Below are 20,671 nucleotides of genomic sequence, written 5' to 3'. Positions count from 1 at the left end.
TGCGATGTGCAGCTGGTTCAATGGCAATGGTGCTTGCAATACTGTATGGCTGAAAGACCTCTTTGTGCTCCCAAAACCCACGGTGCCTGGCCAAAGGCTGTGTGCAGTAGCTTCTGTGGTAAAAGATTGTTTGCAGAATAACTTTTAGGGTATTGACTGGAATAGATTGATTTCAGACAAACCTACTTTTCTATTAATATAGTCTTTTTGTTTTTATTCTCTAGGTGGTACTTTGCAAGTTTCATTCTGTGTTTCTGTCCCAGCAAGGGCAGGTTTACACTTGTGGACATGGTCAAGGTGGGCGTCTTGGTCATGGAGATGAGCAAACTTACATGGTAACATTTACGTTGTATTTCTTATCATTGCATTCTTTCATGTAATACCTACTGATAATTGTATGTGGTTTAGAACATATCTCACAGCAACGCAACAAAATATACAAGCAGTGTTCATCTTTTCCTTAAGGTCTGGAATTCTTCAGTATTCAGTAGAGTAGATTATACAATAGAATGCCATAGCTACCTACCAAGGTGAAATATGCACATAGACTTCAGAAATTACTATTTCTAAGGTTATGCGTTCTACTTTGCCAAGCATAATCGCTATTCAAGAATCAATTGTATTTTGATGTCTGGGGGTTTGAGATGCAGAGTAATATACCTTAAAAAAAATCTAGTCTCTTGCTACATCTGATCATTTGCCCATTGTTTTGGACGTAAAAAGGTCAGTCTCCCGAAGTCTACTCTGGGCATTCTCTATGTACTGAGTTTAGGATCCTGTGTTTAGAGAATAATCATTCAAGAATATAGCAGTCTGTATCTAGTATAGCTCTAAGTCAGCAAATTTTCCATATGAGTTACCCTGAAGCTTTAGCTCAGAGAGCCGTTTCTTGTCATTCGCTCAAGAAATAAAAGGAAGCTGAGTGCTAGCTAAATTCCGGGAAAAAAGATTCTGCACTTAGAAATTTTCGTCGTTGTTACTTGTGTCCTCAACGCAGCACCAGAGGCACAAACAAAATGAAATAATGTATTTTCCTGATGTATGTAGTTGGAGGATTTGGGTAACAAAAGCAAGCAGCTTTATTTCGGGGAAAGTTGTATCTGTGTGCTTATCTAGCATTTGAAAATGTAGGAATCTGTTAGTAAGATTGTTAAAGTGATTGATTGGACCTCTGTTCTGGTGTTCTTTAACACCAGTAAGATCTTAGGAGACTTTCAGCATTTTAATAATGTCCTGTATTCAGAAAGAGTGGACCACTCTCAAGCAGCTGCTTGGAGCTATTCAAAGGACTTGGGTTGGCCAAGGCTGTGGTGAATTATAATAATGAGTAGTCCAGTCTGACTTCTAGAGCTGACATAGGTAGTTTCGAAGAATCAGCCATGTGAAAAGGAGGCACTGGATAGATAACAATGGAGTATTTGTCTCACTGTTTGAGATACTGTTCAATATATTGTTTTGTAGAGCTAAACCCTGAAATTTACTATGCAGCACAGCTGGAAATGATAAAAAAATACTCACTGTCCCTTATCTGTTTGCATTCTCTCTCCCTGTTTGTATGCTCAACTGTGACATGGAGGTTTATACTAAGATTGTGTCCTGTAGGTTACATAGTGCGACTGGTGAATTAAGCCACACTGTGCAGCAGGTGTGCATGTTTCTGCTAAAATGCACTGTCATCTACCCAGTTGACAATGCAACGTCATGGAATCTCCCATTTGGAGTGTGGTTGCTAACACATCTTTCTGCTATATTAGAAGGTTGTACTTGAGGGAAACTCCTGTATTTTTGCCTGCCTGGATGGATTATTGTATGTGTTATTACTTTATATAAACAGCAGAAAGTAAAAGTGGTGATTTACATATTTGCTACAACAGGCATACTAGTGTTCTGATCACTAGAAGGAGGAAGGTACCATTGTTCCCTTTTTTTCTCAGATTATATTATCCTGCCTTTTCTCTTTAAAACACTGATCAATAAACTACTTTTTTAGGCTGACCACTTAATTTTGTACTTCAGCCATGGTCTGTCTTTGTCAAAGCTCCCAGAGTTCGATAGGAATTTTGCCTGCCTGCTGTCAGGCTAGAAGGCAAACTAGTTAAAGTCTAAAGTGGTGCAATCAAACTCATTAAGCAGCTGGCAAAAACTGTTTTGGATGTCTAGGGTGAACATATCTATGGATTTGTTCTGAGATTGGCTCTCTGAGCTAAGAACAGTTATTTGTAGACACTTCTTTTGTTACAGTGTAGGGCAATGCCAATAGGCCTGGCCTTATGTTTATGCAATCCATATGAAAAACGTAAAAGTAAAAATCTCTGTGCAGAGCTGTGGTGAACTCACAAAAAGGTTAAAAAGAAACAAACTCATCATCCTTGGCTTTGAAGAACACTACTTTTAAGCTGATATGCACATATGAACTGGCAAAATGCCATCATTCTCCTTTTAAGAGAGCCACTGTATGAAATGAGCTGAATCATTGTGCTATACTATATGCTGTGATAAATGGAAGCAAAATTTGAATGTCAATTTAAAAGTCTAGTGAATAAAGAGGGCTGACAGAAAGCATCTATGTTTTTAGAATTATTTTATTCATAATTTTTAGGTGAAGCCTAGAAAGCGCAGGCGCTGTCGCTTATCGACCTGTTGTAAATGCTTTGTGGAGTTAGAGGTCTGCCCATCACTTGCCTTTGCTTTTCTTTTGTCTGTGTTAATGTTCTTTTAAAATCCTTGCATGCTAGTGGTCAGTCCTGCCTCTTCGTCTCTTGTTTTTCTCTTCCGTTCCTCCCCGCAGCAGGGACAAAGTACTGTCTCATAACGCTATGGTGCTTTATCTGCTCTTTGGAGGACTATTTTATTCTTGGTTTCATGCTCTGTTTGCCTGTGTTCAGCTACGTTGACATTGCTGCTTATATTTGCAGATAGCATTCCTCCTCCCACCTCCTCCTAATGCCACAGTTGTGTTAGTGCTGCCTCCTGTGCCTCCCCTCCATTGTTCGTTTGCCAAATTTCGATGTCGACTGTCTCCGTTGGGCTTCTTTTGATAAGAATTTAGGTTTTGGGCTTCCTTTTAAGGCAAATTCTGTTTGTTTTTTAACTGGAGGGACGGACAGGCTCCCATCATGCTCTGCTTTGGAGACATTGGAACTGCGGCACAAGAGTATTTTTAAACAAGCCATTAGGCTGTTTGCCAATGCTTGTTTATGAAAGTGGCTGGTTTTGGCACTGACTCCATAAAGGGTGAGAGGCATCCATTCCATACCCTCTCTCCTTCTCGTTCACCCCATACTGGAAGGGGAGTATTAATGGCTGAATAGTGCTCACACCAAAGAATCAACGTAGCAATGGCCCTACCATGTTTACCAGAAACTTGTACGAAGTTGAGTTCGTTTTCTGCAGGACTGAAAACATGGGAAAAAAATGGTTTGTGGAAAGTGGTCCGAAACTGCTTCTTTTAATTAGTTTTGAACTGCAAGTTTAACCAGCATTTGCAATGCAATAGGTCTTGCATTTACGATACGTTGAGCTATTAGCACTGTAAATGTCAATAGCTTAAATTCTCACGAATACAAGACCAATTGAAATCAAAATAGTGTTTGTTTCCAAGAGCCCCATGCCGCTTGCACTTAATAGAGGCCATGCTCCTTTCTTTAGATGAGCCGCGTTTACTGGAGCTTTCGATCCGCACTTCTCATCTATTTCCTCCCACCATAACATAAAGCATGGGATAGTGGGTCAGCCCACTTCACCTATTTGTTCTCTTTACTGTGGGTGACTGCATTGTTCCTCTTTACTCTGTACTCACCTAAGGAATAAATGAGCACCAGCCCAAAAATCTAAATTTGTTTTCAACTAACACCATTTAGTACTCCTAGATTTACCCTCTATGCCCATCTTTTCGAAATGAAGTTTTTGCCGTCACTTCTTTTCTAGGTACTTCTGCTGGTATTATCCTTACTTGCCCAAATGACTGTTAATATATACACGCTCTCCAGCTCCTTCATGCCTGATCTTCTCCAACGTGCAGTGCTCTGCGAGCACACCATTCAGAAACGACATTATCCATTAATGGGGTATCTTACATAGATTCACATGCCTGATTCATTCCCCGTCGTGGAGATGGGAATCCCACAGTAAAATATTCAAGCAGTGCTTCAAAAATGTAATTGTCTATAATGGCCCTAAGCTATGTCAATAGTAGCCTATCTATGTCTTTTTAAAAAAAGGACCTAATGTTGAAAACCAGCCAATCAGCTGCCAGCACCATCTAGAACACTCTCAGCAGAGGCAGATTCTCTCAGATTTTCACCTCACTTCGTGTGGAAGGGAGTTTCCCTGAGTGCTACACAGTTTTTTCTACAACCTTGACAAATATTGGCATCATGTCTGATGCAATGCCGATAGAATAGACCTGGTCTTATGTTTATGCAATCAAAATGAAAAACTTAAAAGTAAAAAAATCTGTGCTGAGCCGAGGTGATCTCCCAAAAAGGAACCATTGTTCCCTTTTTTCTTAGATTTTTCCTCCCTTGTAACACCTGTGGCAAGAAAAGAGTCCATGTGGATGATCCACATAAGGAATGTATTTACTGCCTTTACCCAAGGCATGAGGTGAAAGAATGGAAAATGTGGTGCAACTTTTCATCTAAAACCCTCAAAAATAGAGAGGGAAGGTTACTGCTGTGGCTTCAGGCCATGAAGCACCAGATGCCTTCTTCGGAGGAGGAGAGTGAGAGATCCTCTACATCTCATAAGAGGGCAATATCAGTTCCTCAGGAGACGGTAGAAAACATCATAGACTTTCCAGGACTCCAAGACCTTAAAAAAGACAAAGGAGCTAAACATTTCTCAAAACCAGCGTTGTGTGTGCCTTCTACCCTGTCTAGAAAGGAAGGAGATCACCGAAGAACCTCATCTTCAGTTCCTTTGGGGTGGAACTCCCTTAAAAAATCATTGTCGACTACATTACCTCACTCGTCGGCAACAATGAGTGTTACATCGTCGACTGCAACAGTGAAGACGACGGCAATTCAGGCTCCGGTATCATCTTGGAGTCTCCAGAAGCCCATTGATGGCGAGAACTTCATCGTCTTTGAAAAACATTGACGCTTCCCGTCTACTAAGATGCCGCCGGCGAAGATCTAATTGACGACTGAGTCGTCCACGAGTGTCCCGTCGACTGCACTTCTTTTGACGATTACACCGTCAATGACCCCGTTGACGACGACCCCGTTGGCGATGAAGTTTTCATTCCCGATTATATCTGCACAGTCGACACCACAGTCGACCAGGGTTACTCCGGTTACCAGAGTGACTAAGACTTTCCTACATCCAACCATGCAGGAATGCAGTAAGCTTTCACCTTTAATGCCATTGCATCTGCTGGAGGGCTATGTGGAAGATGATGTTGATGATGATGATGATGTAGAAGGTGATGGTGTGTATGGTGTGGCTCACACTCCATCTGCGCTCCATGTAAAATGTCAGGACGATGAAGAGGATGAGGACTACCATCACGAATCGCAATATTATCAGCAGGGATATATGGCTTCACGTCAGTTACCATTCATACGATTTTCGGACAGTCACGCCCCAGGGACATGGCCCATCTGCCACCGTCACTTATACAGGATTTGCAGGCTATGTTCGCGGATTTCCGTCAGCGGGTTCTGCGGCAATCAGATTAACCAGACAGGCTGGTACCTCAAACAGATCTTCCAGTTAAACCGGCTATTCAGCCGCCAACAGCACCTGTAAATGTTCCTGACCCTGGGCTAACTGACCTTGGCGCACCGGATGCTTCCTCTTCGGATGAGGATAGAGAGGAAGGTGAGCTGCCGGATCTGATCTCCTTGGGAGGATTATATCCTACCAACACTCTCCACTCCTCCGCACCTCCCATCAGATCCTGCTCCGGAGGATATTGGAGAATTCCATAATTCAATGCGTAGAGCAGCCAACCGGCTTCAAAAGACTATTATGGTCAAGCAGACTAAATGCTTTTTATATGATTTTAAAGAGGATACCAGGAAATTGGTGTGCTCTATATCAATTATAGATCATACATGGCAAGAAGGCATCAAAACTATGAAGACTCCAGCAACCATAGCATCTGAAAGAGACACGTTAGTGATAGATTCCTTACCTTAGAATATCCCCAGGCGTCAGACTGGATCCGGAAATTTTTGCGTAGCAATACCCCTGCGCGCTGGTAGGCGTCGTCTGCGGCTCCGCGTCCGTCGTCGGCGTCGTGAGCGCCGGGATGACGTCATCGGAGTATATAGACGGCGCCCATGCGCGCTGACGTCAGTTCTTCTTTTTTCCGCGCCAGCTAGCGCAGATCCGGAAGAAGCTCTACCCCCAGTCACTTTTTGACTGAAAACTTTTTTGATCTCTTTTGATCCTCTAGTTAGTCGATTCTCGACTATCGGTGCCAGGGATGCCCGGGTTCAAGCCTTGCTCGAAGTGCGGCCGACTCATGTCGGTCACGGACCCCCATCGCCGGTGCCTGAAGTGCTTAGGCCTCGACCACGACGATCGAACCTGCTCCGACTGCCGGGCCCTGACGTCGAAGGCTAGGCGGGAGCGGTCCCGCAAGCGTCTCGAGCTGAGGCAGTCGGCCCCGCGCCGCTCCAGGTCCCGGTCCCGGTCCCACGGGAGGTCGAGGGACAGGTCGCGAGGTCGGAGTCATCGACGTTCCGGGAGTGGACACCGATCGTCTGGTTCCAAGTCCTCAGGTAAGAGGCATGAGAGGTCGGAGCGACACCATCGGTCCTCCGACCCGCCCCGTCGCTCGCACGATGCGACCGGGGACTCGGGCGACACCGCCCACGCGGCTCCGCGGGAGTCGCTAGCGTCGCCGCCTGCCCCACACCTTCGGGTCCCTGGGCACGGCGCGTCGCAGGAGGAGGTCGAGAGGTACCTCATGGCCATGAGGGCCCTCCCTCCTCAGTCGGTTCCCGTGGCGCCTTCGGGCCGATCGGCTCCGTCTGGAGGTCCTTCCGGGTCGGGCGCTTCGGCCTCGACGACGCCGGGTGCTTCGGCCCCGGCGCCGCTGGCGACTTCGGTCCCGGCGCCGCGCGACCTCACTGGATCCGGCTCCGGATCCGGGACCTCGCCGGTCGACCTTACGACCTCGCCGGCGACGCCCCTTCAGGTGTCGTCCCCGGCAGCCGAAGTGGTTGCCGACCCCAATGCTTCCTACGGTCCTGCTCAGGTGTCGGAGGGGCGCCGATGGGCGCCGATTCCGTCGGCCGTCGGAGAGTTCTATCTCCACGAGGAGGCCCTGGCTGTTAATCCTGGTTTCCAGGAGCCGGGTGACGAGGAGCAATGGGAGGGGTCCGAGGACCCTCTGGCACGTGATTGCCAGTCTCATCAGGACTGGACATATGAGCTTGGGGAGGCCAGTGGTATTGACACCTCGCCAGACACTGGATTTACGTCGCCCCCGACTGTGGCTTCGGAGGCGGGTTCTGCTTACAGTGTAGTGTTGACGAAGGCAGCTAAGGCCCTGCACCTTGAGCTCCCCGTCGCGGCCGTGAGGACTAATCTCCTCACTGAGGTACTCAAACAGCAGTCCGGCTCCGCGGAGCCCCTTCTGCCGTTTAATGAGGCCTTGTGTGACGTTCTGCTGGGCACTTGGTCCAAGCCCGCCACAGGTCCCCCTGTGGATAGGAACGTGGCCAGACGCTACCGCCCGGCACCGGGCGACCCTTGCTTTTTGTCCACCCACCCCACCCCCGAGAGCCTGGTCATCCAGGCCTCCACCTCCCAGACCGCATTCCCGTCGGCCCCGCCCGACAGGGAATCCAAGAGATATGAGCAGTTCGGGAAGAAGGTCTTCTCGTCTGTGAGCCTAGGGCTCCGGTCAGTGAACACCAACTGTCTCTTGGGCCGCTACACCCACACTCTGTGGGACACGGTTGCGGAGGTGCTGCCACAATGCCCTGAGGAGGTCAGGGCTAAACTCAGCCAAACCCTTGCGGACGGCCGAGATGCGGCACGCTTTTCCATCCGGTGTGGGCTGGATACCACGGACTCACTGGGCAGGGCGATGGCAACGACGGTGGCGGTTCGACGCCACGCCTGGTTGAGGTCCGCCAACTTCTCGGCCGATGTCCAGGCCACTCTGCTGGACATGCCGTTTGATGGCCGTCGCCTCTTCGGCGACAAGGCAGACCATGCGCTGGAACGTTTTAAGGACTCCAGGGCCACGGCCAAGTCCTTGGGCCTTGCGGCCCCACGCCAGCAATCGGGTGCCTTTCGCTCCTTTCGTGGCCACGGAAGGGGCGCCCCACCACGGACCGTCAGCCACACGCCGCAGAATGTTCAGCAACGCGGTGGCGGCCGTGGGAACCGCCGTGGCGGTGGTCGGGGCCAGCGGCGAGGCCAGTCCACACCTCCCTCAGCAGCCCCCGCCTCAAAACCTTCCTAGTCCGAGCTTTCAGGCCCATGTGACGCCTGTGGGAGGCAGGGTTCGCCATCACCTCTCCCACTGGCATACAGTCACTTCGGACAGGTGGGTGCTGCAAATTGTCCGAAGGGGTTTCTCCCTCCCCTTCGAGTCTTCCCCTCCATCCATGCCACCTCAATACCACCGTGTGTCGGGGGATCACTTGCAACTTCTGCAAGAGGAGGTTTCGGCCCTCTTGGCCAAGAGGGCCATCGAGCGCGTTCCTGGGCCAGAAGTAGGACGTGGCTGTTATTCCCACTACTTTCTGGTACCCAAGAAGGGCAAAGGGGGCCTACGCCCTGTCTTGGATCTACGGAACGTCAACGGCTTCCTCCGGACGGAGAAGTTCAAGATGCTCACTTTGGCTCAGGTCCTGGCTGCGCTGGACCCAGGAGACTGGATGGTAGCGTTGGACTTGCAGGACGCCTATTTCCACATCCCCGTCCTGCCGGCCCACCGGCGTTACCTGCGGTTCACGGTAGGCCAAGAGCACTTTCAGTTTACCGTGCTCCCCTTCGGCCTTACCAGCGCCCCACGGGTGTTCACGAAGGTGATGGCGGTGGTCGCAGCCCATCTGCGCAGGCAAGGGGTATCAGTCTTCCCCTACCTCGACGACTGGTTGTTGAAGGCGGGCTCGCCCCAGACAGTCGTCAGCCACCTCCAGACTACGGCCGACCTCCTGCACTTGCTGGGGTTCTCCATCAATGTGCCGAAGTCGCACCTGTGTCCCTCTCAGAAGCTCCTCTTCATCGGAGCGGTTCTCGACTCGGCGCGGTTTCGGGTTTACCCACCCGAGCAGCGGGTTCGGGATATTCAGGCTCTGATTCCTATCTTCGGGCCGTTATCCCGGGTCTCGGTCAGGTTGACGCTGCGGCTTCTGGGTCTGATGGCCTCCTGCATCCTTCTGGTGCGTCTCGCCAGGTGGCGGATGCGGGCTCTGCAGTGGGACCTGAAGTTTCAGTGGGCCCAGCATCAGGGCGACCTGTCCGATCATGTCCTGATCTCGGAGGGCACTGCGAAACAACTGCAGTGGTGGCTCACGGACCGCGACTGGGTCAGTGGCAGACCCCTCTCTCTACCCCAGCCGGAGCACGTAGTTGTGACGGACGCGTCCCTCCAGGGCTGGGGAGGCCACATGGGAGAGGCGGAGATCAGAGGCCTCTGGTCTCCGGCGGAGTCCCGGCTCCACATCAACCTTCTGGAGCTGCGGGCGATTCGTCTTGCACTGAAGGCATTCCTCCCCTCTGTCAGGGGGAGCGTGGTGCAAGTGTTCACCGACAACACCACCGCCATGTGGTACTGCAACAAACAGGGCGGTGTGGGGTCGTGGACCCTTTGCCAGGAGGCTCTGCGCCTCTGGCAGTGGCTGGAACATCAGGGCGTGACTCTGGTGGTTCAACACCTGGCAGGTTCTCTGAATGCCAGGGCGGACGAACTCAGCCGCCGGTGCATGATGGATCACGAATGGCGTCTGAACTCGGACGTGGCGCAAGGTCTCTTTCGACAGTGGGGAGAGCCTTGGTTAGATCTATTCGCCACAGAAGAGAACGCGCAATGTCAGCAGTTCTGCGCGTTGGAGTTTCCAAGGCGGCACTCGCTCGGAGACGCTTTTCGTCGCGAGTGGAGCTGCGGCCTGTTGTACGCCTTTCCGCCTATACCACTTCTGCCCAGAGTGCTGAAGAAGATCAGGCGCGACCGGGCCCAAGTTATCCTTGTGGCTCCGGACTGGGCTCGAAGATACTGGTATCCCGAGCTACTCAGCATGTCAGTCGATCCCCCGATTCGTCTGCCTCTTCGGGAGGACCTTCTGTCGCAGCGGCAGGGGACGGTCCTGCACCCGAACCTGTCCAGTCTCCACCTACAAGCTTGGAGATTGAGCGGCGGCAGTTGAGGCCATTTGACTTGCCTCCCGAAGTCTGTAACATCATTCTGGCAGCCAGGCGTCCCTCCACAAAGTCGGTATACGCCTGCCGGTGGAATAGATTTGTGGCATGGTGCACAGCAAAGGCTGTGGATCCCCTCTCTGCACCCCTTTCGGAAGTGCTGCTCTTTCTTCTTTCCCTTGCCCAGCAGGGCTCTGCTCTGGGCACTCTTAAAGGGTACCTTTCTGCTCTTTCTGCCTTCTTGAGGCTACCAGATCAGCCTTCTTTGTTCAAGTCCCCTATAGTGAGTAGATTTCTGAAGGGCATCACACACTTGTTCCCTCCTGTTCCCTTCGTGATGCCCCAGTGGGACTTGAACCTTGTTCTCACCTATCTGATGTGTGCTCCCTTTGAGCCACTTCATAACTGTCCTCTTCGTCTCCTTACGCTGAAGACGGCCTTCCTGGTTGCCATCACCTCTGCCAGGAGGGTGAGTGAGCTCCAGGCTCTTTCTTCTTCTCCGCCTTTCCTGTCTGTTCATCCTGATAAGGTGGTGTTGCGTACACGACCTTCCTTTCTGCCCAAGGTTGTCACGGCCTTCCACATCGGGCAGTCCATCACCTTGCCCACCTTCTTTCCGCCTCCGCATCCCTCGAAAGAGGAAGAGAGGCTCCACCGTCTGGATCCAAAACGTGCGCTCTCCTACTACCTGGACCGCACTCGCCAATTCCGGGTGGATGACCAACTCTTCGTTGGTTACGTGGGCGCGAAGAAGGGAAAGGCTGTACACAAGAGGACCATCTCCAGGTGGATCATCTTGTGCATCCAAGCATGCTACTCCATGGCGAGAAAGGAGCCCCCGGCTGGATTGCGGGCTCACTCCACTCGGGCCACGGCAACGACAACTGCCCTGGGCCGCGGTGTCCCCCTGCAGGACATCTGTCAGGCAGCCACGTGGGCCTCGCTGCACACGTTCGCAAGACACTACTGCCTGGACAGTCAAGTCCGGAGGGATGGCTTCTTTGGCCGTTCCGTCCTCCAGGACTTTCTGGTGTGATATTGGTTCGCAGACCCACCACCGGGGTTGGTATTGCTGGGGTATCTATTCTAAGGTAAGGAATCTATCACTAACGTGTCTCTTTCAGATGCACAAGTTACTACTTGTGTAACGATATATCTGTAAGAGACATTAGTTAGTGATAGATTCCTTACCGCCCTCCCGTCCTCCCCGTTCTGCGAACCGATATTTAGGGTTAAGGTCATCCCCTTTCAGGGCCCTAGTTTCAATGGCACCAGTGTTAGTTCTATCATGGCTCTGCGTATCTGGCGCGGAAAAGCTGTGTTATCAGAACTGACGTCAGCGCGCATGGGCGCCGTCTATATACTCCGATGACGTCATCCCGGCGCTCACGACGCCGACGACGGACGCGGAGCCGCAGACGACGCCTACCAGCGCGCAGGGGTATTGCTACGCAAAAATTTCCGGATCCAGTCTGACGCCTGGGGATATTCTAAGGTAAGGAATCTATCACTAACTAATGTCTCTTACAGATATATCGTTACACAAGTAGTAACTTGTGCACCAGTTCTCCCCCATATTGAGAAGAAGTATACGACTCCAGAGGATTCTCCATCTTGCCTCACTGGGCACCCCAAGCCGGACTCGGTCATCTTTCAAGCTGCACAAAGACGTACCAAGACCCCTGCTACACCTATTACTACTCCACCTGATAAGGAGGGCTCAGGATGGACATTCTAGGGAAACTTTTTCTTCTGTGGCCGCAGTTACGATCAGGGCACCAAATGCATTAGCTATCATCGCCTGCTACGACCGCCAAATGTGGTCAGATATGGCAAGTTTAATATACCTTATACCTGAGAACAAGAGACAAGAAGACTGTGCCCTTGATATAGCTAATACTGGCTTTAGACAGCTGGCAGGGGCTACTGTGCTCAGACGACAAGGATGGCTGAAAGCAACCACTTTAAGTCCTGAGGTGCCGACAAAAGTCTATGATATTGCTTTCGATGGGGAGTCCCTATTTGGAAAGCATATTGACGAAGCCTTATTGGCGAACAAGACTGACACAGAAACTGCAAAATCGTTGGGCACTTTGCAATACATAAAGGTACCTTTCAGAGGAGCTAGAGAAAGAGGCTTTACCACTTACAAGGGAGGTTACCAGAGAGCTCAACAGTATCAGCCATATCAATCACAATACCGGCAGACCTATAATCCTCCATCTTATCGTCAGTCGTCTACAGCTGGTTTTACTCACCAGGGAGGCTGCAAATGAATGCTTCAACAAGGTTGTGTCTCTAGTAGGAAGCAATATTCATGTCTGGGTACCAGCTTCCAACCCCTCCCAACCTATGGGTGCGAAGATTTTCAGCTACATCCACTAGTGGCGCAAGATAACAGATCTCTGGGTATTGGACCTTGTCACCTTTGGTCACACTCTAGCATTCACTCAGCTCCTGCCAACTACTCCACCCAAAGGTGCCTGTCCACATCATCTTCACTTACTACGCAAAGAGGCTTTGGCCATGCTCGCCAAGGGAACAATATAGGAATCCCTGATGTTGCAAAGGGGAAAAGGTTTCTATTCTTTTTTCCTAATAAAGACAAAATCAGGAGAATAGAGACCAATGTTGGACCTTGGGAATCTCTACAAGTCTCAAGAAACAGATGTTCAGGATGGTAAAAGTGTCTGAGATTTCATGACCTAGCTAAACATGGGTGATGCATATTTTCATATCTCCATCCATCCTAAACATCAGAAATTCTTAAGATTTACCGTGGCTGGTACCCACTACCAATGCAAGGTAATTAAGTTTGGTCTCAAATCGGCTCCAAGAATCTTTACCAAGTGCCTGGCACCTTTAGCAGCAGCCCTGCGATTTCAAGGTCTCCAGGTATTCCCATACCTCGACGACTGGCTGCTCAAAGCACCAACAGCACCAAAGGCCAGTGAAGCTACAAACACCTGCCTTCAATTGTTCAGGACCTTGGGACCCCTGTACACAGAGAAAAGTCTTTGTTCCACCCTAGTCAAGTCCTATCCTTCCAGGGAGCGTCCAATTCAAAGCCTTCCTGTCACACGAAAGGCAGATACGATTGCAACGACTGGCGAAAAACACATCAAGTGAAAGGTCAGTTTCTGTGCAAACATACAAGTCACTTCTGGGGATGTGCTCTTCATCAATAGATCTGGTGCCACTAGCCATACTGAGCATGAGGCCTCTTCAAGAAAAACTACAAAAGCTAAGGCAGCAAACCTTGGGATCCTTTGAGGATGTAGTACAGATCACATCACGCATGGTAGATGCACTGCCATTTTGGTTTCACTCGTCGAATATTGAAAAGGGCCTTACGTTCCTCCAGACTTGAAATGAAATTAAATGAAATACCAGCATTTGTAAAGCACAGCTACCTCTGGAGAGGTGTCCCGATGCTGGGGGCCGTTGGGAAGATTAAGTGAGCTTTTTCCAGAGTCGTAAGGTGCTGGGCTAACCTGGCGCCCGGGGATCGAACCTTGAGCCCCCGTATTCTGGAGTCAGCCATCCTGGACGCTGCGCCACAGCTCTTCCCTACTGACAACGGACGCCTTCATGGACAGCTGGGGTGGCCATCTGCAAGAGTTACAGATTCAGGGCAAATGGTTCTCTGCGCAGAAACATTAACATCTCAACAGGCTAGTGCTCAAAGCCATTTTCCTATCTCTCCAGGCCTTCTTACCAAGGATAGCAGGCTTCGCCGTGCTGGTTCGTATGGACAATACGACCAGCATGTACTATGGCAACAAGCAAGTGGGAACCAAATCCATCACGCTATCTCAAGAAGCACAGGAGCTAGGGAATTGGACAATGCAACATGGGATTTCACTCAACACTGCGCATGTCAGAGGTCTGCACAATACACTAGCTGATACGTTAAGCAGAACGCAGTGCAATTGTCACAAATGGGAGCTGGAGCAGTCTCCGCTCTACAGGGTGTTTCAGATGTGGGGAAAACAAGCTTTGATCCTCTTTGTAACGAGAGCGAACGCCAAATGCTAGTAGTATGCCAGCAGATTCCCTCTACCAGGGTTGAGGGGGAATGTCCTATTAATGCAAATATCATGGAAATATGCTTACACTTTTCCCCATCCCGTTAATTCACAAGGTACTGACCAAGATGAAGACGGAAGGTTGTCGTCTGATTCTTATAGCACCACAGTAGCACATACAGTACTGGTTCCTAGAGCTTCTCTTGCTATCGGACTCGAGGCCCATATGCCTGCAACCATCTCCCATCTCTTTTTGACCAGAGAGAAGGGCCAAGTGTACCATCCAGACCAACAATCTCTTCATTTGCACGCATGGCTCCTGCGTTCCTAGAATTCAGGGACTTTGGTATCTCGCAGGAGTGCAGGGAAAATAGTGCGAAATCCAGTGTGGACAGCACTAACAAGATGTACCGCCTAACATGGAAGCAACTCCGTTTATAGTGCCAGAGAAACAACTCTGCACCCGCTTCAAGTGCCTACTGAATTGATTTCTTCCTTATCCTCTCCCTTTTGCAAAGGCATGTTTAACTTTCTCTTCGGTGAAGGTTCACCTTGTTGCGATTTCCCTTTATAGGAGATCTCCTCAGATTGCGGCTCTCTGTGCTTCTAGTCTTATAAAGCAATTTATGAGGTGCCTATTTCACGCCTTTCTCCTGGTGCTTGCACCCCTCCTGAATAGAACCACAACGTAGTCCTCGAACAGCTAATAAGGCAGCTTTTTGAACCAATTCACAAAGCAGAGCTAATGTTTCTAACCTGGAAGGTAGCCCTCCTACTGGCTCTCACTTCTGCGAGGAGGGTTAGTGAGATCCAAGCTTTTACGGTCAAGGAATCTTTTCTTCATTTCACTGATAACTATCTAGCTCTGCGGACGAACCATACTTTTATCCCAAAAGTCCCAAGGCAGTTCCATCTCAGTGAACCTGTAATACTTCAATCCTTTCCAAACCCATCTAGTCCAGAAGGCTGTGCATTACACACGGATGTCAAAAGGTGTTTAAAATTCTTCCTGCATAAAAAAAAGACATAAGATAGACAGATCAGCTGATGGTTGACTATGGACAAGGCAGAGAAGGAACAGCAGTAGCTAAAGCCACTGTTGCCAGATGGGACTACTCTGCGATTCACTTCTGCCATGACAAGGCTAACAAGCCTTTACCATGAAGAACTAAAGCTCTTTTCACCAGGGCAGTCTCTACATCGGCAGCTCTGGTTGCTGTAGTAGTACTAGAAAAGATTTGCTGTGCTGCATCATGGAGAAGTGTCCACACTTTTATGCAGCATTTTTGTCTCCAATCTACGCAACGTGAGGATACAGTTATGTGCCAATCGGTACTGCGTCATTGCTTTAATTAAGGTGGACCTCTTTGTTTGATACAAGAGGTATTTTATATCTTACTTAAAATGCATAGCAGTGCTTGCTATCTGTTGCTAATGTACATTTTTGTGTAACTCTGGAAGTCAAACACTGTCTTAATTGTTCTGTCATTTTATTCTACTAAACACTTCATTGGATACATCCTAAATATGATAGTATGTTAGCACTTCATGTTTCGTTTTAAGGCATCTTTTTAAAGCTGTCCAGAATTTAAAAGAGTATATTCATTGTTACAAATGTCACTGTTATATTTCAATAACTTGGGGAGTTATGCCATACCTGTCTCCCACCTTCCTCTAATGACAGTACAAGTTTGGTTACGGCTTGCTATTCTGATTCAGGCATGTGAATCTATGAAAGATACCACAGTATTGGATAAGAAAATAAGTTACTTACCTGTAACTATGGTTATCCAGTATTGGTATCTTCCATAATTCTTTCATTTTGGGGATTCTTACTTCACACTTGTGCTTAGAAAATCTGAGAAAACCTGCCTTTGCTGAGAGTGGCAGCTGATTGGCTGGGTTCCAACATTAGGTCCATTTTTAAAAAGGACATAGGCTACTATTGACATGGCTTAGAGCCATTATAGCCTATGACATTTTTGAAGCCCTGCTTGAATATTTTACCTCCATCTCGATGACAGGGAATGATTCAGGCATGTGAATCTATGAAAGATACCAATACTGGATAACCGTAGTTATAGGTAAGTAAATTATTTGCTTGACAAAGCTTTTTTAGTAATAGCGAAAGTGAAAAAACCCTTTCCATCTTCACAGTCTGCAGTGTCCTAAATCCAGCACCTGGGCAGACAGGCTTTCCGCGGTAGAAGGGCCTCCCCAACAGCTAAACCCTTCTGGAACAAACTCTGCAGACACTTTGAGCTGCTTACTAAAAAAAGGTTTTGTATACTTCTCAACCCATTTCCCTTCACTACAGCATAAACTAGCATTTACAATGCAATATGTCTTGCATTCGCAAGCCTTTGAGCCATTGTCACTGTAAATGGCAATGCCTTTTATAAAAAATTTAAAGGCATTATCATTTAGAATATCAACAGTCCAAGTCCCGCAAATGCAATACCCATTGCAGAACGCGGTGGCTGTGTAGCGGGCACCGCGCTCATTATGAAATTGTTAAAAAAAAAAGTGCGCAATGTCCCTGAAGCGGAAGCTGTGCTCAGTAGTAAAGTGAAAATAAAAAATACTAATAAAATCGAGCGCCAGGTCCCTAAAGCGGGCGCTGCGCTCAGCATGCAAATACAACAAACCAGCCCCCATTGTGCCCATTAGTGTCAATAAATAAAATAGTGCTTACGTACTAGATAAAGCAGACTGTGTAATGAGCCAAGTAAAAGGTCCAGTCCGTATGGGCGGTAACAAATGGCGACAAGGCGGTACCCAGGAAGGACTAACAATCCTCATAATGGATCAGAAGCCAGCCATTACGAAAGACAATGACGCAAGCCAATTAAAAATATGGTCAGAGAATGGGCTGGGCTTCCACTGCATACTCTATCACAGCATGCCTTGCAGAGCGAGCAGCGCATACACATGCTCTAGGCTCTACCTAAAAGGGCACTAAGTTCTGTCTCTGTGTCAATCAACCAATCAGGGGTTTATATAGCGTGCTACTCACCTGTGAGGGTCTCAAGGCGCTGGAGGGGGGGAGAGAGGCTGCTCCGGGTCAGTCAAAGAGCCAAGTCTTGAGGTCCTTACTGAATGTGAGCAGGATGGGGTAGCGTCTGATGTTCACGGGGAGCTCGTTCCAGGTTTTTGCTGCGATGTAAGAGAAAGCTCTCCCGCTGGTTCTCTTTCTGCGGATGCGGGGAACCTTTGACAGGGCGAGGTCGGCAAAGCGGAGGTTCCGCTTGGGTACGTGGAAGGACAGTCTCTCGTTGAGGTAATTGGGTCCGATGTTGTTGAGGGATTTGTAGGCGTGGGTGAGGAGTTTGAAGGTGACCCTATTTTCGACGGGGAGCCAGTGGAGGCCTCGTATGTTTTGGGTCATGTGCTCATGGCGCGGAGTCCAGAGGACGAGTCTTTTAGCTGTGTTCTGGATGGTTTGTAGTCTGCATAGAAGGGTGTTGTTGATTCTCGTGTAGAGGGAGTTTCCGTAGTCCAGTCAGCTGGTTATGAGTGCATGGGTGACGGTTCTTCTGCAGTTGGGGGGGATCCATTTGAAGATCTTGCTGAGGATGTGTAGGCAATTGAAGCTGATGGAGACGGAAATGCTGATCTGGCATTTTTTGGAGAGGGAGGAGTCCAGGATGATGTTGAGGTTCCGATCGTGGTCTGTAGGGGTGGGTGGGATCCTGAGGACCGGTGTGTGACAACCGGGGAAGCAAATGTTTACTCGCTCACACAGCTCTTTACAATGCAATATGTCTTGCATTCGCAAGCCTTTGAGCCATTGTCACTGTAAATGGCAATGCCTTTTATAAAAAATTAAAAGGCATTATCATTTACAATATCAACAGTCCAAAGTCCCGCAAATGAAATACCCATTGCAGAACGCGGTGTGTCTGTGTAGCGGGCACCGCGCTCATTATGAAATTGTAATAAAAAAAAGAGAGCAGTGTCCCTGAAGCGGGCGCAGCGCTCATTATTGAAGTTTAAAAGAAAATAAACAGAGCGCATTGTCCCTGAAGTGGGAGCTGTGCTCAGTAGTAAAGTAAAAATAAAAAATACTAATAAAACCGAGCGCCAGGTCCCTGAAGCGGGCACCACGCTCAGTATTTAAGTTAAAAAAAAAAAAATGTGCGGTGTCCCTAAAGCGGGCGCTGCGCTCAGCATGCAAATACAACAAACCAGCCCCCATTGTGCCCATTATTGTCAATAAATAAAATAGTGCTTATGTACTAGATAAAGCAGACTGTGTAATGAGCCAAGTAAAAGGTCCAGTCCGTATGGGCGGTAACAAATGGCGACAAGGCGGTACCCAGGAGGGACTAACAATCCTCATAATGAATCAGAAGCCAGCCATTACGAAAGACAATGACGCAAGCCAATTAAAAATATGGGCGGAGAATGGGCTGGGCTTCCACTGCAAACTCTATCACAGCATGCCTTGCAGAGCGAGCAGCGCATACACATGCTCTAGGCTCTACCTAAAAGGGCACTAAGTTCTGTCTCTGTGTCAATCAACCAATCAGGGGTTTATATAGCGCGCTACTCACCTGTGAGGGTCTCAAGGCGCTGAAGGGGGGGAGAGCGGCTGCTCCGGGTCAGTCGAAGAGCCAAGTCTTGAGGTCCTTACTGAATGTGAGCAGGATGGGGTAGCATCTGATGTTCACAGGGAGCTCGTTCCAGGTTTTCGCTGCGATGTAAGAGAAAGCTCTCCCGCTGGTTCTCTTTCTGCGGATGCGGGGAACCTTTGCAAGGGCGAGGTCGGCAAAGCGGAGGTTCCGCTTGGGTACGTGGAAGGACAGTCTCTCGTTGAGGTAATTGGGTCCGATGTTGTTGAGGGATTTGTAGGCGTGGGTGAGGAGTTTGAAGGTGACCCTATTTTCGACGGGGAGCCAGGGGAGGCCTCGTATGTGTTGGGTCATGTGCTCATGACGCGGAGTCCCGAGGATGAGTCTTTTAGCGGTGTTCTGGATGATTTGTAGTCTGCATAGAAGAGTGTTGTTGATTCTGGCGTAGAGGGAGTTTCCGTAGTCCAGTCAGCTGGTTATGAGTGCATGGGTGACGGTTCTTCTGCAGTTGGGGGGATCCATTTGAAGATCTTGCTGAGGATGTGTAGGCAGTTGAAGCTGATGGAGGCAGAAATGCTGATCTGGCGTTTTTTGGAGAGGGAGGAGTCCAGGATGATGCTGAGGTTCCGATCGTGGTCTGTAGGGGTGGGTGGGATCCTGAGGACCGGTGTGTGACAACCGGGGAAGCAAATGTTTACTCGCTCACACAGCTCTTTACAATGCAATATGTCTTGCATTCGCAAGCCTTTGAGCCATTGTCACTGTAAATGGCAATGCCTTTTATAAAAAATTAAAAGGCATTATCATTTACAATATCAACAGTCCAAAGTCCCGCAAATGCAATACCCATTGCAGAACGCGGTGTCTGTGTAGCGGGCACCGCGCTCATTATGAAATTGTAATAAAAAAAAGAGAGCAGTGTCCCTGAAGCGGCGCAGCGCTCATTATTGAAGTTTAAAAAAAAATAAACAGAGCGCAGTGTCCCTGAAGTGGGAGCTGTGCTCAGTAGTAAAGTAAAAATAAAAAATACTAATAAAACCGAGCGCCAGGTCCCTGAAGCGGGCACCACGCTCAGTATTTAAGAAAGAAAAAAAAAAAATGTGCGGTGTCCCTAAAGCGGGCGCTGCGCTCAGCATGCAAATACAACAAACCAGCCCCCATTGTGCCCATTATTGTCAATAAATAAAATAGTGCTTATGTACTAGATAAAGCAGACTGTGTAATGAGCCAAGTAAAAGGTCCAGTCCGTATGGGCGGTAACAAATGGCGACAAGGCGGTACCCAGGAGGGACTAACAATCCTCATAATGAATCAGAAGCCAGCCATTACGAAAGACAATGACGCAAGCCAATTAAAAATATGGGCGGAGAATGGGCTGGGCTTCCACTGCAAACTCTATCACAGCATGCCTTGCAGAGCGAGCAGCTCATACACATGCTCTAGGCTCTACCTAAAAGGGCACTAAGTTCTGTCTCTGTGTCAATCAACCAATCAGGGGTTTATATAGCGCGCTACTCACCTGTGAGGGTCTCAAGGCGCTGAAGGGGGGGAGAGCGGCTGCTCCGGGTCAGTCGAAGAGCCAAATCTTGAGGTCCTTACTGAATGTGAGCAGGATGGGGTAGCATCTGATGTTCACAGGGAGCTCGTTCCAGGTTTTCGCTGCGATGTAAGAGAAAGCTCTCCCGCTGGTTCTCTTTCTGCGGATGCGGGGAACCTTTGCAAGGGCGAGGTCGGCAAAGC

General features: G+C 49.0%; 1 protein-coding gene across 1 annotated transcript in view; it reads left to right on the top strand.

The window, feature by feature from the left end:
• IBTK (inhibitor of Bruton tyrosine kinase) overlaps positions 1 to 20,671 on the top strand; it is a 732,550-nt gene that overhangs the window by 120,769 nt on the left and 591,110 nt on the right. The window contains exon 7 of the mRNA XM_086926550.1: positions 225 to 335. Within this exon, the coding sequence (XP_086782676.1) occupies positions 225 to 335 (111 nt within the window). The remainder of the gene's footprint in view (positions 1 to 224; positions 336 to 20,671) is intronic.

Source organism: Lissotriton vulgaris, chromosome 6 (genome assembly GCF_964263255.1).
Source record: "Lissotriton vulgaris chromosome 6, aLisVul1.2, whole genome shotgun sequence".
NCBI classification, from domain to species: Eukaryota; Metazoa; Chordata; class Amphibia; order Caudata; family Salamandridae; genus Lissotriton; species Lissotriton vulgaris.
This window is presented reverse-complemented; position numbering and strand designations above follow the sequence as displayed.